Here is a 15,000-nt window from a genome sequence, read left to right on the forward strand (position 1 = left end):
AAATACTTTGTCATTGTTTCCCTGTTGCCCAGTTCAAATTAGCCATGTTCACTTATTCCCCAAAACCCCTGGGAGGGCGTCAAAGCTGGCTAGAAGCCCAATATTTTTTTCGTCTTCACTACTCTGCAGCAATTTTTGTTAATTTCATTTCCTATCTTAGAGTCGAGTCGTGGCCTCAGTGAATGTGTTTAAAATCAGACTGAATACATTTCAATACAATACAATACAATACAATAACTTTATTTAAATTTTTCTGGATTTGAAAAGCAGATATTTGAAAATATTTGAAAAGCAGATATTTGTTATTTGATCTGAGGCTGTAGGAAGAATTAGGTTTCAAATTTACGAGAGATGATAAATAATTAGGAGCTGTACCATGGATTGCTTTGTGAGTGATTATAAGATTCACTCACAAAGCAATCCATGGTACAGCTCCTAATTATTTATCATCTCTCGTAAATTTGAAACCTAATTCATCCTACAGCCTCAGATCAAATAACAAATATCTGCTTTCAAATCCAGATTTCAGGACTCTCCCTACTCTTGGCGATCGAGCCTTTGTGGCCGCCGCACCAAAACTGTGGAATAATCTTCCGTTAGATCTTAGATGCATTTCTGATTTTAAAGTTTTTAAACGTAATTTGAAGACTCATCTTTTTAAAAAAGCTTTTTCTGATATAGTATTGTAATTTATAGACTAGATAATCATTCATTTGTGTACTTTTGACTATATAGTGTTATATATTTTTCTTTTATTGTAAGGCGCATTTGAAAACTGCATAGTTGAATTTGCGCGGTATAAATAAATTTTATTATTATTATTATTATAAGAGGGAAGCGCAATAACCTATTACAGTTTTCTAACTTACGGCCCTCGACCGGCCCTTTCTTCGCGTGAAATCGACTCAAATGAATATAGTCTTACATTGAACTTAAATCCGAACTCTAGTTCAATTTAATTTGTATGGCTGTATTATTTGTAAACAATTCATCAAACTGGGTGTTGGCCGGTGAGACAATTTTTTGCCTATATAATGGCCTTTCAGCTTTTGCGACCTAAGAGTTTAATTAAAATAATTAATTAGGCGAAAGATAGAGACTTTCACCTTCCATTAAAAGAATTTACTGGATTTTATGAGCATTTGCAAGTTGACAACTGGCATTCATTTTTGATGGATGTGAAGCAATATGATCGAAGGTGTAATATGTGGTGGAAGCCCGAGGAGACGTCATCGCAGTTTCCTTAAAACAGGGGTGGAAGGGGCGGGGAACCAACTAAAACACGAGGACAAGACTCACCAGTTGCTGCAAGACACATGATGAGCAAAGCGCCAAACAGGAGGAAACGATTCATCTTGGTTCCCGGTGAAATGGTGAGATTGCTCTGACTTTGAGGAGTTGACTGTCTGGATGCCAATGGCTTATGACTATGAATACATTCTACAATCTTCTTTTATTGAAAAGATGCCAATTTGACGTCTTGGTCGAATGCACTCATTGTGCTGATGGGCGTCACTTCTGAACAATAAAGAAAAATGTCACCTGATGTCTTGTACATTAAAAGCACCTCTTTGATCACTTGTCGAGTTGAGTAGTTCTCAGGGCGTGCCACAGTGTGTTCAATTCAATATTGGTACTTCATGTTTAAGTAATTAGGCTAAAGTATTACATTACCATTTTTAATTAACAATAAAATATACCCTTTAAATATGCACTTGATAACGGGTGACTTTCTAACACATTCTAAGATATTGTTACACGATAAAAATTGTAGCTACGATTATTTCATTAAATTGCTTGGAATGGGTTAGTGTTTTTAGTGTTTAAGAAGAAAACGTTGCGAGTTCAATTGTGTTGTTCTGATTAGTTAACGACGCGTTTAAGCACTTTAATCATATCATTAAAATTAATTGTGTGTAACAAATGCTTCTGCAGCTAGAGTTAATTGTGCGCAACGAATGGTGCTGCAAGGCACAAAGCTTTTTAGAGTGAAGGGTGTTTGCCATTTCTAGTAGTGTGAAGTTATCTTTATATTTATTAGTGAGTGATTGATGACTCAGGAAAGACTTGATCTTGTGTTAAAGTTATGAAACAATATGTTAAGAGGCGGACGTGACCACTTCAACAAAGGGGCCACACTGTTGCCAGACAAAACGCACGTACTGGAAAACACAATTTAAGTTTACTCACAAAGGCATTCCAACGTCTCTCACGGAAACTTTCGTGCGTGTACTGATCTCGTAAACAATTTAATTAATACCTGGACGTACTAGGATATATTTCTTATTTGGAATTAATCCATCTGGGTTGATTAATTAGAGAAGCTAAAAGAATTGTGTTGACAAGTGCTTCTGGTACATGTCGCTCAACTGCTGTACTTTTAATATTGTGTTAGTAGGTAAAGGCTGTAACGCTAAACTTAAGTCGAATGTTCCTGTACTGTTAGGAAGCAATCCTGTAGTACCATTATTATTGTTGTAGAAACTCCGATACCTTACTAATCCGTTAATCTCGCGTTGACGTTATAAGTTTAGGGCTTGACTTGGCCAGGTACATTAATTAGTTTTTGCTAATTACTGGGTTGCCAAACCCAGTCGGAATCTGCGTAGCGTTTTGTCGTTTTATTTTTTTCCGTGTCGGTAAAAGTCTTGCCTGTCACTCCCCTGCTAAGAGGTATCTTTGTGCATAAAGCTTTCTGCTCGTATTTTCTTAGGATAGAGAGGGTAGTGGAAATGCGTAGATTTCTCTGTTGGACACAGTAGAATGATAAACTTAGCCGGCAATGGCGTCGAAAGTCATGTAACGGGAATGGCGTTTTAATGTGTATCTGTGAACAAAATATACCCTTATGAAGCTCAATAATGGCAAGTCAATCAGATACTGAACAAGACAGGCGGTGGAATCTTGAAAGCGACGAGTGATGGACTTCGACAACAATCTGTCGCCCGTCGAGCCGAAATCAAAGTGAGCTGCATTTCAAATATTTTACCAAGTTTGCTGTTATGTAGAACACTGAAACCAAATGGAAAATTCTCTGGTAACTTATGGGTTAAACAAAGACAGAGAACGAATCGAACACCTTAAGTGGATCTGTGATCAACTCTGCACAGTCTTCAGGTAAAAAAAAAATTGGAAATGTGACAGCCAAGAATTATTTGAAAGAAAGCTTGTCGTCTATTTTGTGCTTCATTATTCAAGGAAAAGGTTCTTCATGGGAACGGTTTGATCCTGAAATTTAGTTTGTTGTAATATTGCGCATATTTGACACGACTGAGTTTTTTCTCTTCACGCACGTATTAAATGAAATAGCAAGGGGTTTTTGCCTCTAATAGCAAATATGTTGTTTGTTTCAAAAAATTGTTCGCTGGAAAAGGTGGCCTTTATGAATTCATGATGTTTTATAATATGCGAGCTTAACTCGACAGTTTTTATGGGAATAGTAAAGCATTTTCGTGTCAAAAGAAGAATAACAAATAAAAGAGAAGCGAGAAACATTGGCTTCTGGGCTGACGTGATGATAATTTTCAAGTTCCCTCACAACTTCTTTTCACCACAAGTTTAAGCGTGCCCTCTGAGCATCAGACAGCTTTGTAATACTAAAGTTCACTGAAGTTAATCCTGTCCGGCAGGGTTAGTACCTGGATGGGAGATGAAAACAATATACACCTCGTAAAACAGAAGCATCGGACTGAAAATACTATTAACGCTAACAAATGCGAAGTCAGCAAGGTACAGATTTCGTTAGCTTGCTTTATGCAAAAACAAATATTGATGCAAAAGTAAATGAATATTGATACACAGATTTTAGAAAGAGCAGAAGGAAGTTTCCAGGACGGTCGCTCGAGAATAACATATTTACGACATGAAAACAACATTAATTTTGAACCGTGAATATAGAATACAACTAGATGCTTCTGTGAAGCATACACTGGCTTGCCTGTGGTACGTGCTACAGAAAATCAGAAGGCACTGAATTGTGTGGTATTGAAATACAGCATTCCAGTCTCTGAAGAATAACAAATAAAAGAGAAGCGAGAAACATTGGCTTCTGGGCTGACATGTTGATAATTTTCAAGTTCCCTCACAACTTCTTTTCACCACAAGTGTGCCCTATGAGCATCCGAAAACTTTGTAATACTAAACTTCACTGAAGTCAAGCCCTGTTTCGCGGGGTTAGTGTTGGGATGGGAGACCAAAACAATAAACCCCTCAGAGAAAACAGAAACATCTGACCGAAAATACTCTTAACGCTAACAAATGCGAACTCAGCAAGGTACAGATTCTGTTAACTTGCTTTATGCAAAACAAATATTGATGAAAAGGCAAATAAATATTGATACACAGTTTTCAGAAAGAGAAGAAGGAAGTTTCCCGGACGGTCGATCGAGAATAAAATATTTACGACATGAAAACAACGTTAATTTTGAACCGTGAATATAGAATATAAAAAGTTACGATCAGCGACAAACAATTGGGAGATTTTTGCTACGTTCAAGTAAATTGCAAAATCGAAAGTGACATGGCCGGAATTCAGCGGGCGCCGTGATTAAGTTACCGCGGCATGTTTACTCGCCAAACAGTGAAGCATCTGTGTCAAATGATGGCAAGATACCGGGTTTTTGTAAGTTTCTTTTTCTGTCAATTGTTATAAAGTTTGACAATAAAATGAGCGAAGTCAAAACAAAGATCACAATCGCCCAACTCTTGACTGGGTTGACCATTTGTTTATGGAAAGTAAAAATTTACTCTCCAAGACGCGTACGACGTTATTTATCACCAGCTAATTCCATCATTTTGGAAATAGCAGCTACTTTATTATTCATCGGCATCACAATTTTTCACTGATTTTTGTTAAAACTCAAGCACACTTCCAATTACAGGCCTGTGAACCCTTCCTGCTTACAGAGCAATACTAAAAAAATTCTCCCATATCACATTTCAACTTTAAGCTCGAAAATTCAATACACGACATGATTTTATAATTCACAAAGGCAGAAAATACCACAGAACCCTTTTCCAGCGAAAAATTTATTGAAACAAACAACATATTTGCTCTTAGAGGCGAAAATCTCTTCCTATTATAATATTTCATTGCGTGCGTGAAGACAAGAAACTCAATCGTGTCAAATTACCATGTACTTCAGGTTTCCTGAAGAACCTTTTCATTGAATAACAAGAAAATGCTTTACTATTGCCATAAAAACTATCCAGATAACCTCGCATATCATAAAACATGATGAATTCGTAAAGGCCACCTTTTCCAGCGAACAATTTTTTGAAACAAACAACATATTTGCTATTAGAGGCAAAAACCCCTTCTATTTCATTGCGGGCGTGAAGAGAAGAAACTCAATCGTGTGAAATATGCGCAATATTACAACAAACTAAATTTCAGGATCAAACCGTTCCCATGAAGAACCTTTTCCTTGAATAATGAAGCACAAAATAGACGACAAGCTTTCTTTCAAATAATTCTTGGCTGTCACATTTCCAATTATGTTTTTACTGAAGACTGTGCAGAGTTGATCACAGATCCACGTAACGTGTTCGATTTGTTCCCTGTCTTTGTTGAACCCATGAGTTACCAGACATTTTGCCATTGTTCTACATAACAGCACACTAGGTAAAATATTACTGAATATTAGAAATGCAGCTCACTTTGATTTCGGCTCGACGGGCGACAGATTGTTGTCGAAGTCCATTACTCGTCGCTTTTAAGATCTCACCGCCTGTCTTGTTCAGTATCCAATTGACTTGCCATTATTGAGCTTCATAAGGGTATATTTTGTTCAAAGATCCACTAAAACGCCATTCGCATTACATGACTTTCGACGCCATTGCCGGTTAAGTTTATCATTCTACTTTGTCCACCAGAGAAATCTACGCATTTCCACTACCCTCTCTATCCTAAGAAAATACAAGCAGAAGGCTCTATTCACAGATACCACTTAGGAGGGGAGTGACAGGCAAGACTTTTACCGACAAGGAAAAAGAAAAAAAAAATAACACCGAACAAATGCCACCCACTTTCCGACTGGGATTGCCATACCGCAACCTAGTAACAACCGGAAACATCAAAACGCGAACAATTCGAAACCTTTTATTTTTACTAACCCTGCAGGAAGTAAGAATAAATAACCTGGGAGCTCCCCTTTTAGGCTTGGCTAAATTTATATATTATTAAATATGTAGGATTAGTTATTGATTGTTTCCTATCTTGGCACGATCATATTGATTATATTAGTAGTAAAATCAGTAAAAGTGTGAACATTTTAGCAAAACTTAAACGACATGTAACTTCGCTATCCTTGAAAAGTATTTACTATGCACTTGTTTATCCGTACTTAACTGTGGGGTAATAACTCCGAAGCGCCATTGTCACAATTGGTTAAGTTACGGCTAGTTCTAAAACAGGGAATGTGGAATCGGGGAATGAAAACGGGGAACGGGGAATCTCTAAAATTGGGAATCTCTAAAAGGGGGAATTACTAAAATAGGGAAACTCTAAAAGGGGCAATTACTAAAAGGGGGAATCTCTAAACGGGGGAACCTCTAAAAGTTTTTGTGTTTTCGTTTCAGCCAATAACCCATCATGATCCTACGACCCGATAACACATCTTACCAGCCTAATAACGCATTTTTATTATTCTCCCGCTATTGTTAAGAAACAGTATACCAAAGTAGAAACTTGTAAAGCACCAGTTTTCTAATTTTAATTGAAATCAATGTCGTTAAATGTGGACTTTGAACTTTGGACTAGGGAATTGAATTGGATATTGACCAAGATACTGTAAAAAAACACTAAAATACTGTAAACTTCAAAGCAAATCGGCTAAAAATCATTTGAACAAAGTGTAGGCTACCTGAAGCCTCTTGTTGCATATATTCACATGCTCTTTACAAGCAATCGATCTATGGGTGAGATCGGACATCAGCATATACAGGCGCCACGGGCAGCCGCTATGAGTCCGTAAGCTCTCTCACCCAACACATGAATGAATGGAATGAGGTCTGACCACAACACCAGAAGCTCCATGCTCCAAACACTGTACTAGGCACTTTGCTGATATATATTTGCGATTGACACTCTTACACAGATTTTGTTTTCATTTGTTTCTAAATCAACCATCGACCGCATAGTAAATGAGTGCAGCATATAATGCTTCTTTAACTTGCAAGCATGTGAAACTAATAACGGTTTGAATCTGATTATTCACGGACCCCACAGTCGCGTAAACATCACCAGTCAACGAACAAGTTGCGATTTAATTGTTTTGTGCTTCGAAATTTGATTCGCTGGATCTAAAATGTTGGAATCTATTGTTTCAGATCTGCCCTCTGATTGGCTTTCATTATCTGGGTGGCCCCGGTTTCAGGGGACGCACTATAAATTAATGTACGTATTTACCGCAATAGAGAGACTTAGCATCGCAATTTGCGTAAAACGGAAAACAACAGGTTGCTTCATGCTTTCGTTACGGCCAAAGTAGCGTTATAGAATGTTTTTATATGACGTCACGGCCGCCATGTTGGAAGAGTGAAACAAATAAACAGCTTTCATGTTGGAGGAGTGAAAATATTCTTTTGGGAATTGAACTCTATTCTTATGAAAATTCTTCCTTTCGTTTTAGTATGCAAATATGGCTGCTGGTCACACGAGCGAAAACACTCTTATAACTACGATGATCTCAAAACTTGACAGGTTGCTTTATGTCACAAATGCATGAAAATTATTTTAGTACTCGGGCTTTCCAGAGGCGAGCTTCAGTTCTTTGCGTTCAGACACAACTTTTGCAAAGAAACAGTGAAATTTTATGTTCCATGACAGACGATTTGTCAGGAACTGTTTTGATTTACAACCACCAGAGGGCCGTGGAAGTCAATTACATGCAACAAGAATCCTCTTTTTAGTAACACAAAATACAAAATTTGTGATATAAAAAACTTGAAAAGGAAAAGTGTTTATCAAGTGTCTGACAAATGTTGACCCCGGTTAATGAATTGAGGAAATGTTCCTCGGGGATACTCGGAAAAATTCCGAGTGCTCCTCGTTGAACCTCCGACCTTCCGAGATTACTATAGTTCGGATGTTACACCATTGAGTTGTGGGAGACTCCTGAGAGCTAGACCATTCTACATCTACATCTACATCTACATGTTCCAGCACTCGGCAAAGTCCCTTTTTGACTTGTGGCTGTTTCTGCTTAGGTGGCCTCATACACCACAAGCCTTTTTAGAGACATCATCGCCAAGCCGGCCACTTCTGCTGGAGAGAACAGGACAGCCACAACACCGGGAACTTTATCCCCTACTCTTCTCGAATAGTGTGTGGGTTCTTTAACGTCCCACAGGGAACTTATGAACATAGAAGATAATTGTGAGGCGGGGCCTACGGTTTATAGTCCTTATCCGAGAAGACTTGAAAGTCTGTCCATTTGCAGATGAAATTACAAAGGCAGCACTTTCTCCTCAGTTATTTTAAGATCTTGAGTGTTGATCCGGCCAGGGTTCGAACCCGCGACCTCCCGCATGACAGCCCGATGCGCAACCAATTAAATTAAACTAGGTTCAGATAACTATAATGTCTTGCTTTACTGCTACATCAATAGGCCATGTCATTTTTGAGTTCTTGTCTGCCTCCTCTTCAAAGCGAGTCTAATGAGCGAGTCTCTTCTAATGAGCGAGTCTCTTCAAAGCGAGTCTTATGAAAATTAGATTTCATTCATATGTAAAGTAGAACTAATTACTATCACAAAAATTTCGCACTTCAACTCGCTTTGAAGAGGAGGCAGACATGACCTCGGAAATGACTTGTTTACTTCATGAACGCAGGGATTGCAATGATGCCTCTTTCTTAACATTTCGCTTTTTGGTAAAATCCCCGCGGGAGAAGCGACTGAATTCGAATCCTGTTCGCGGAAATATAACATAAAATACCCATAAATACCAATAACGTTCGTGATATAAAGGTGCATTTATTCAGCCAGTGAATAAATGTATGCAAAACAAAAATTGGCCTTCTAATGTCGCGATCCGGCTACACCAGCCAAAAACCGATATCATTCAACAATTATTCGCCAAAGACTCGAGCTTGAGGTGAGCAATTGTTTTATTATAAGTACATAGGAGATTATTTGAAAAATATGCATTTTACTTTCTTTAAAACAATTAATTTCTTTGCCTGTCACCTCGACAAAACGGCTTGCGGCCATTTTGAAAAAAAAAAAAAAACCGCCCAAGTAATTATCGCGTAAAAGTCATTTCAAGTGCAACCAATCAGCGCAGAGAACTTTTAATAATCCCCTATGTAGTTATACAAATATCTATTAAGTGCTCAGCGAATGCTTTCTTGCCCTTTCAAAAAAGTTTGATGTTTCGATAAGTGTGGATAACACAAGAATGAGAGCCTTATGGCTCCTTTTCAGTGCCAATGAGCTGAGAATCTGGGTCGCCAGCGCCGTATTTTTCCCAGAACTTCAAGTGATTTTCCTTTGAATGTTTACAATCCTTGACTGCGGGAAGTTCCATCATGGCGGAGCACCAAGCTTGGGTGGCAGGGTACAGGGACAGAGTGTCCGGCTGCATCGCTTGAAGGCGTTCAAACCATGGCCATATAAGGTAGTCTCCCATTCCGGGTTCGTCACCTGTGCATAGAAGCAATTTTGTTGCAAACTAAATCCTTTAATGTCCAGGAAACCAGGTAGAAATTGGCCCATTGAATCCAAATCAAATGAGAATTAACTTAGAACTAGATTAGCCATGGTAAATCAACGTTTTATCCTGAGAATTGAAGCGAAAGGTAAAATAAGGCCGAAAGGCAAAAGAAAATTCACTGGATGTTATGCAAAAATACTTTACAGCACCGAAGATAAGATAAAAACAATATAAAATGGAAATTAAAAAGAGCAAGGGTTTGGGTCTACTCTGCACCGAGAGGTTTTTCTCCGGGTACTCCGGTTTCCCCTCTCCTCAAAAACCAACATTTGCTTTGATTTGCGTAAATTGTTTTAATTTCAGTTTACAGTGTCCCCAATTAATGTTCCAGCGCGAGAACGACTAGACTGAGACAATTAAATAAAGTTCCTTCCTTCCTTCCTTCCTTCCTTCCTTCGAGGACAAGATCACTAGATAATCGCGTCCCGATTTGGAGCCTTGAATCCCCATTCTCCACGAAAATTTGCTTTATAGCCTTTTCCTCTCTGTCTGAGTTCAATAAATATCATACTCACCACCAACATGCTTGTCATTTTGTTTCAAGAACTTTTCAAACTCAGCAAGCGATTTATTCAGTGCTTCCTGGCCTCCTTCTTGCTTCAGAACACTCTTATAAAATGCAGACACAATCTGTGAAACAAATAATTTATAACGATAATGAAAGACAATCACAACTTATTATTGTAAAGTTACTTACTTACTTACTTAATTTATTTATACACGTTAAAATCTTCAGTATATATTACAACCTGAAAAAGTTTCATTACAACTACGCTGTTTTACAAGATTGCCGTGTGAGAGCCCGACCGGCACCTACTATATAGTTGGTCACTTTCCCTTTTAAAATATCCTAGGGAGTCTGATTTTCGCAAACTGATGGGAAAACTATTCCATAACAGTGCTCCGCTATAACAAAAAGCACGCTTGCCATAATTTGTGCGCGGCAAAGGCAACTCAAGTTTAGTCTCTAAGTTTCTTAAATTCTGGAGGTACGCTGGGGTGAGTCCATTGATTGTTTTAAACATTAATATGGCTTTAAGCTTTTGTCGTCGTGTAACTAGATCATCCCAATTTAACAGACTTAAAAGGAAAGTGGCGCTTGTATCGTAATTGGACCTGGTAATCGTCCTAGCAGCCCTATTTTGAAGCTTTTGAAGTTTATCACTTAAGGTTAAGTTGCAGTCGCTCCAAACGGAGCTACAATAGTCAAAATGGGGTAAGATCAACGCTTGATAGATTTGGTGGGCAGTGCGCTCTTAGATGTATGGTCTTATACGTTTAAGGGCGCCTATAGCTGAAGATATCCTCTCGCTAAGATCACCTACATGATGACTAGACCATGAGAGGTGTTCGTTAATTATCACGCCTAGTGATTTAGCTTCTTTAACTTTAGTGATTAATTTAGCATCTGAGAAGTCTGCAAGTTGTTATTGAAATCGAGGAAGGAATTGAATTTTCAATTGTCTTGTGGATAATGGTCAAGTGTGACATGGCTTACACGTGACCGAAAAAAAGATGCTAAAACTTCGGAAATTTCACCATTCCACAGATCAAGAACTATGGCAATAGGAGAACTGTCTAACACATAATCCTCAGTATGGATTTAGTAAAAAAACATATTTTTCAAACAAGTTATCACCTCATAAGGCCTTATTATTCTGATACACTCTTACAGTGAAACCGGTTGTTCATTTGCGCGCCACTTTGCAATTTTGTGACGCAATGTTGGTGTTTTGATTGGCAGTTTGTTCCGAGGAAGCTGCAAGTTTAAATTTCAACTTGCTGCCCGGTGTTCACTTTCCAGGGGCAGGTATTTGTACCTGTTCAAAACAACCTTGAACTCTTTATTTTACGATATAAATTTACGGCATAATAACTCTACATTTGGTGGGATTCGCGAGGCTGTGAAAAAACTAACTTTCTTAATTAAAAGATCTACAATGTATCGCTGGCGTGATTGTTTACCGCAAATTCTGTGAAGTCAATTGAAAACTGTTCGTGTTGTCTCAAATACGCCTTCATCGACCTAAATCAAAACTCACAAGAGTTTAATTCAGGACTGTAAGTGGGTTAAGATATCAATTCAACACAACGATTTCTTAGCATTAAGCGCAGCCAACTGATTTTCTGCGAAATACTTGATTCCCCACGTAAACTTTCTTCGAAGAAATTAATCATTTCAAATACATTTGAAACCGAAGGGCCTTCCAAAGTGTGAAAGTTATCAATTCCAAAACGACCATGGAGAAGGTTCACAATGTAATTACAGTTCGAGGCATACCGTTGGTCTTCAACTGTGCGTAATGCGCCAATCGCCGGTCGCCGCGTAGTGCGCAAGTCGCCGGTTTTATTTCCAAAGAAAGTTGCATTGATGCCGATGTCTGTTCACACCCTGATCCAGACATTGATAACGAACTTCGCTATCAACGAGAATTGAACGAAAAACTTTCAAACAATTTACCTCTTTAAAAAGAAGAAAAAAAAACACCTTCTTCAAGTGAACAAAGACTACGCTAACAAACTTCGATTGGCCGAAGAAGAACAAAAGAGTCTCATTACCATCATTCATCTACTAACAAAGAAACTGGAAACTCATAGGGATTCTGGCCGGCAAAAGGTGCTAACTGCTGTTTCCACTGATGCAAGTGCGCAAGAAATATCTACATACTCTTTCTCCGCAACCACAACAACATCAACAACAACAGATAAACAACGCGAAGTTGGAACTGATCATCGCGAGCAAAGTCCACATCATACTGCCTCGCCAGCCTTGAGTCCCCAGGATCCAAATAACCCGGAGAGGACTGCAAGTCCACAAAACAGCGACTACAATAAACCTATAGTTATAATTGGAGATTCTATCATTAAGAACATAGATCCAAGAAGGCTTTCAAAGAAACCGGTCGGTAAGTTTACGTTTCCGGGGAAAACAGCAGATCAGATCTCCCAAGAGGTTATGTCTATTAATGTCAATGGTGATCCAGCCCATGTAATTGTTCATGTGGGTGCAAATGCGGAAAAGATTGTAGATCTCGCAAAGTCAGTGAAGTTAAAATTTCCGAACTCAAAAATAGCAGTCTCTGCACTTACTCATAGAGAAGATTTAGATTTAAGTGCAAAATTGCATGATGCTAATGAAAGTTTGAAATCTCTGTCGGAAAGTAACAACTTCACGTTCATTGACAACTCAATAATTGACAATTCCTGCCTCAATAGCAGCAAACTTCACCTAAACTCTAGGGGCAGCTCACTGCTTGCTGTTCAATTTATTAATTTTGTTAGGTCAGGTTCTAGCCGCAGGCTATTCAGCCAAGCACGACAGGATTTTCGCAGGCCCAATGTTTACAACCAACTGAGCAAGATCCTGCTGGAGCTGGCAAACGCACCACGACGCAGAAGCAGAGATCGTCGTTACTAACAACAGGTCAGTGTGATTCAGTAGGAGGCAATGATGTTTACTCTCCACTGCATCACATCCTGTAAAGGGTTTAAACTTGCCTGTATTAATGTTAATAGTCTACGTAAACACATTGATGAAATTCGCTACATTTTAATCAATTTTCCTTTGGAAGTGCTAGCCATTAACGAATCTAAGCTTGATGGCACTATTTCTGATACTGAAGTATATATTCCTGGCTATTTTATAATCCGCAAGGACCGTAACCGGTCAGGCGGTGGTGTTGCTCTCTATATCAGAGAAAATCTGTCGTACACAAACAGAACTCTGACTATGCCAAAACACCCCTTGATGTACATACTCGAACCCTGCAGTTCATATCCTCTGTTTATCAGTTAGAGCAACTAATTAAAGAGCCTATCCGAGTTACTAAATCTTCGGCCACTATTATTGATTTATTTTCACAAATATAATCGACAATGTAGCAACCTCTGGTGTTATTCATCTAGATCACCATGCCCCTATCAGACATATGCGTGTGAGACAATCATCAGTACCATGGCTCACTTTTGATATAAAGAAAATGATGAAGGAACGAGATATCCATAAAAAACATGCTATAAAATACGGCTCGCACAACCACTGGATACTTCATCAATCTGCCAGGAATAAGGTAAATTCTATGATGCGCAAAGCGAAATCTGACTACTTTGCCTGAAGATCGATGCGGCAATAAAGGAAATAACCGTCGTGATATGGGAAATTATAGACCAATATCAATCCTGCCAATAATAAGTAAAGTTTTCGAGAAAGACGTTTTTCAACAGCTTTATCCCTATCTGAAAGTCAATTCTATTCTCTCTAAATTCCAGTCTGGATTCCGCCCTCTCCACTCGACTGTCTCGACGTTGATTCAAATGTGCGATGATTGGTCTGATAATATGGATAAGGGAAAATTGACAGGTGTCGTTTTTCTTGATATTCGTAAGGCCTTCGACTCAGTTGATCATTCAATTTTACTAGAGAAACTTAAGTTTTATGGAGTCGCTGATAGAGAATTGATGTGGTTCAAGTCTTATCTTACTGCCCGACAACAACAATGTTAATAAATGGATTCTTATCTTCTCAAAGTAACTTACTCTGTGGAGTTCCCCAAGGCTCTATTCTTGGCCCTCTCCTTTTCCTTATCTACATAAATAATTTACCAAATTGTTTAAAATTCACTAACCCCTGTTTGTATGCAGACGATACTCAAATCTTTATCTCTAGTTTTGATATTGGTGCACTTGCCAGTAATATAAATTCTGATTTAAAAAATCGAAGCGACTGGCTCACTGTTAATAAGCTCCAATTCCACTCTCTCAAAACTAAGTTAATGATTGTTGGGTCAACATATAATTTGAATACTAAATCTGGAAATTTATTTAATGTAATCTCCATTGATAATAATTTGGTTTCACGCGTAACCTCTAGCAAATGTTTGGGAGTCCTACTAGATGGAAAGCTTACATTTGAAACTCATATTGAGTATATATGTAAAAAGGCATGTGCTGGCATAGGCGCTTTGAGAAGAATTAAGCCTTTTGTCCTCCACTGCACCCTCGTAACTTTATACAGATCACTCATTCAACCTCATTTTGATTACTGCTCACCCCTGTGGGATACATGTGGTAAGCAACTAAAAGATAAATTACAAAAAATTCAAAATCGTGCGGGAAGGGTTATTACAGGCTCTTCATATGATGTTAGGTCTACAGATGTGTTGAATAACTTGAAATGGAAAACCCTTGAAACCAGGCGCTTCCATACAAAGACTACCCTTATGTATAAAGTCCTCAATGATCTATCTGCCTCCCAACTGAGTAACTCCTTTGTAAACTCAATGATAC

At 38.4% G+C, this 15,000-nt stretch overlaps 1 protein-coding gene and 1 long non-coding RNA gene across 3 annotated transcripts in view; both read right to left on the minus strand.

Annotated features, from left to right (window-relative positions):
- Positions 1–1,432, minus strand: part of LOC137994497 (neuronal pentraxin-1-like) — a 10,821-nt gene extending 9,389 nt beyond the window's left edge. Inside the window, exon 1 of one of the 2 annotated variants that reach the window (XM_068840079.1) lies at positions 1,300–1,432. In XM_068840079.1, coding sequence (XP_068696180.1) covers positions 1,300–1,354 — 55 coding nt within the window. In that variant the 5' untranslated portion in view covers positions 1,355–1,432. The remainder of the gene's footprint in view (positions 1–1,299) is intronic. The other variant, XM_068840078.1, reaches the window with a different exon arrangement.
- Positions 1,433–8,955: 7,523 nt separating this feature from the next.
- LOC137994496 (uncharacterized) lies at positions 8,956–10,344 on the minus strand. Its single transcript, XR_011122143.1, has 2 exons — positions 10,230–10,344; positions 8,956–9,644 (listed from the first exon to the last, which is right to left on the minus strand). It is a non-coding gene; the product is annotated as an uncharacterized lncRNA (long non-coding RNA).
- Between the last annotated feature and the right edge of the window lie 4,656 nt (positions 10,345–15,000).

This window comes from Montipora foliosa, chromosome 3, assembly GCF_036669935.1.
Source record: "Montipora foliosa isolate CH-2021 chromosome 3, ASM3666993v2, whole genome shotgun sequence".
NCBI lineage: Eukaryota > Metazoa > Cnidaria > Anthozoa > Scleractinia > Acroporidae > Montipora > Montipora foliosa.